This window comes from Dendrobium catenatum, unplaced genomic scaffold (assembly GCF_001605985.2).
Source record: "Dendrobium catenatum unplaced genomic scaffold, ASM160598v2 original_scaffold_187749, whole genome shotgun sequence".
Classification (NCBI taxonomy): domain Eukaryota; kingdom Viridiplantae; phylum Streptophyta; class Magnoliopsida; order Asparagales; family Orchidaceae; genus Dendrobium; species Dendrobium catenatum.
The window spans coordinates 180-3,645 of NW_021506167.1; the positions used below are offsets into that span (position 1 = coordinate 180).

At 45.1% G+C, this 3,466-nt stretch overlaps 1 protein-coding gene across 1 annotated transcript; it reads right to left on the reverse strand.

Moving 5' to 3' along the window:
• Nucleotides 1-369: 369 nt before the first annotated feature.
• Nucleotides 370-1,980, reverse strand: LOC110097440. Its single transcript, XM_020823813.2, has one exon. The coding sequence runs from the start codon at nucleotides 1,978-1,980 to the stop codon at nucleotides 370-372; it is 1,611 nt and encodes a 536-aa protein (XP_020679472.2).
• Between the last annotated feature and the right edge of the window lie 1,486 nt (nucleotides 1,981-3,466).

A 3,466-nucleotide genomic window follows, 5' to 3' on the forward strand; every position in this document is an offset into this window, starting at 1 on the left:
TCACACTATCAGTAAGAAACACATACTTCTGAGGGTTCGCATATAACTGTTCTTTCCTCAAAATCTCACATACTTGTTTCAAATGTCCCAAATGTTGGTCTACAGATTTACTATAGATTAGGATATCATCAAAATAGACGACTACGAATTTTCCGAGGAAGGGTCGTAGGACTTGGGTCATAATCCGCATGAAAGTGCTAGGAGCGTTACTAAGACCAAAAGGCATGACCATCCATTCATACAACCCGTCTTTTGTCTTAAAGGCCGTTTTCCATTCATCCCCCGGGCGGATCCTGATCTGATGATATCCGCTCTTAAGATCAACCTTAGAGAACAGCATTACCCCTGTCATCATATCGAGCATGTCATCTAGTCGGGGAATCGGAAAGCGATATTTAACGGTATCTTGTTGATAGCACGGCTATCAACACACATTCTCCAAGAGCCGTCTTTCTTGGGAGTTAGGAGGGCAGGAACGGCACATGGGCTAATGCTTTCTTTAATAAATCCTCGTTGTAGAAGTTCATCTACTTGCCTTTTTAGCTCAGCGTGCTCCGTTGGGTTCATCCGGTAGTGAGGGAGGTTAGGCAGGGATGCTCCAGGAACCAAGTCAATGACATGTTGGATGTCTCTAAGGGGTGGAAGTTGGTCAGGTAGCTCCTCGGGGAAGACATCAGCAAATTTCTCTAGAAGGGGTTTTACTTCTTCGGGGATTTGCCCTTCATGATCATCATCCACTTCCCTAGCTACCAGGGCGTACATGGGTGATCCGTGGTGAATTTCCAAGTCCACTTCTTTCGCAGTTAAGAAGTGTAAGCCTTTATTAGGCTTAGGGGGAACAACTTTAGTTTCACTCTTATCGGGTCGGGGCTGTGAGTGAATCAACTTAATATTCTTTCCGTTGTGCTCGAACACGCAGGTGTTCGTCCTCCCATAAATGTGGACATCGTTGTCAAACAGCCAAGGACGACCAAGGATAAATTGGCCCACATCCATTGTCAACACTTCACACCAAATCTTCTCCTGATATCCATTAAACTCGAGCGGGATAAGGCTCCTATCTTTGATTTCCATGGACGTTGAGTTAATCCAGGCGACCTTATACGGATTTGGGTGAGGTGTGGCCTTAATGTTGAGCTTAGAAATCATCGCTGAAGAGACAGCGTTGATGCAGCTTCCGCTATCGACAATAACCTTACAGTTCTTATCCCCGATCTTAGTAAAGGTATGGAAAATGGATGTTCTTCTCCAATCATCACTCGGTTTAGGTTGGGACAGTGCACATCTAATGACTTGCAGGGTGACAGGTTCATCCTCTGTAAAAGAATCTTCCTCTTCATCCACATGGTGAACTAAGTCAGTCTCGGGTTCGTCCTCGTCGTCATCAACCTCTTCTATTATGGTGACCTTATAGGGACTGGAACATTGCGAGGCAATGTGCCCATACCCATGACACCTATAACATTTGGTTCCAGAATTGGGTTTTGGGGTGTCACGTTCAGGTGCTTTACCCTTAAGGTCTGGATGATGAGGGGCTGAACTAGCAGCGGGTCGGCTACCGGTGGAGTTTGTGGGTCGGCTTTGAGGCTGGCTGGTGGAAGAGCGATACGGGTTGGGTCGGGAGTCAAACTGCCTAGTGTGGGAATGGGTTTTGGACTCCTCTAAGTCAAGTACCAGGCTGCAGGCGGCCTCTAACGTGTCTATTCCTCTAGCAAACAGTTCAGTGCGAAGATCTTCCCGAAGGCTAGCTCTAAACATAGACAAGATCTGTGTTGGGGTAGCGGATTCCTCGCCGTTGCAACGAATCAGGAAATCGTCGAAGGCGGAGATGTAATCTTTGACTGACTTGCTCCCCTGGGTTAGTCGATTCCACTTATCTAGAAGCTTAGGGTAGTAGGAAGGCGGTAAATAGTTTCTCCTAAGTTCCTGTTTCATAGTCCTCCAATCGTTTATCGGATGTTCTCCTCGAGATTCGCGCATGTTTTCCAAGTCGGTCTAGTAAAGGTTGGCTCGACCATTGAGTTTCATTTCAGTGAATCTGACTTTCTTCGCTTCCGAGATGTTGTACCATTTAAAGTAGCTATCCATCGATTTGAGCCAACCAGGAAAACTTGAGGGTCAAGGGTCCCGTCATATGTTGGGGCGTCAATCCTAATGTTTTTCAGTAATTGAGCGTCGTTGTCTCTCCAGGGGTCGTCGTTTCCTATGGGCTCTTGATGGGGTCTTAGGTTATGTCGATAATGGTCTTGGAAGTGTCCGGGATCGCGAGGTTGTTCACGATCGGGTCGATTGTCGTCGCCATAAGGTGATTGAGGTCTCGAAGGCGTGTAGATCGCAGGGTTTCTCATGCGCTCAATATTATCTAGACGGTCACTTGTATGGCGTCGAAAATCAGCTAAATTTGTTTGGGTGTTGCGGATCTGTTGCGTAACCGATACTAATTGTCCAACGATGAGGTCTAACGTCGCTTGCAAGTGTTCGGGATCCATTGGTTCGGGTTGGGGCTGGTTAGGGACGGTTTAGAGGTGGGGTCAGCACCTATACTCGCGGCTAGCTGGCTCCTAAAGCTTCTAACTGCTGCTGGAAGACTCGGGACAGCAACCTAACACAAGGTGGCACGTGTCTAGCAAGTTTAAGGTTGGAAGCTAAGTGTGGACAGCAACTAAGACAACTTTCCGGTCAATTATAAGTCTCTAACATGTGCAGAATTTGAGTGGACAGCAAAAGTACACGACTAGGAAACTTTTTCTAAGTGTTGAAAGTGACTCCTAATGTGTGGACAGCACCTATGACTTAAGTTAGAAACTCCCAGGACCGATAGACACTGCAGGAATTAAAAGGCAGCAGCCAAAACAATTGTTTAGATTCCCTAAACAGTGATTAGCAGCTGCAGGAATGTGAGGACAGCAGGGATAAAACAAGCCGTAGCTGTTCTAAACACTTAGGAATCTACCAAACAAAAGGCCAACACTAAGATGCTATCTAGAATGTCCTAGTTCAGCTATATGCTTGCTTGAAATGCCAAAAACAGTAACAAAACAGTGAAAATAAATTATCTAAGCAATGATATGCATGAAATTCTTGAACTACCGCAAGGAACTAGACCCTAGGATGCTTTTTATGCATGTCAAGCATGGTAATCATGCTCTGATACCAAAATGATGTGATGCATGGATGGAGTTACACAAGAGTTAAAAGAGAATTAAATTCTAGCTCAACCAATGATATAATCATGTATCAAAGTTAATTCGATTACAAGAAATTCATGATGTTCAACTTGCTAGGCATAGAAATTTCAACAAGATAGCCAAACTATTTAAACAATTGCAAAGGAAAACATAAGCCTACGACTAGTAAATAAAAATCCCACAATTAATACGGAGTTGTTCACACCTTGAGACCTTTATCCACCCTTCCTACGGAGACTAAGTTGAGCGGCGGAAGATTGTCCAGACTAGCATCGAGG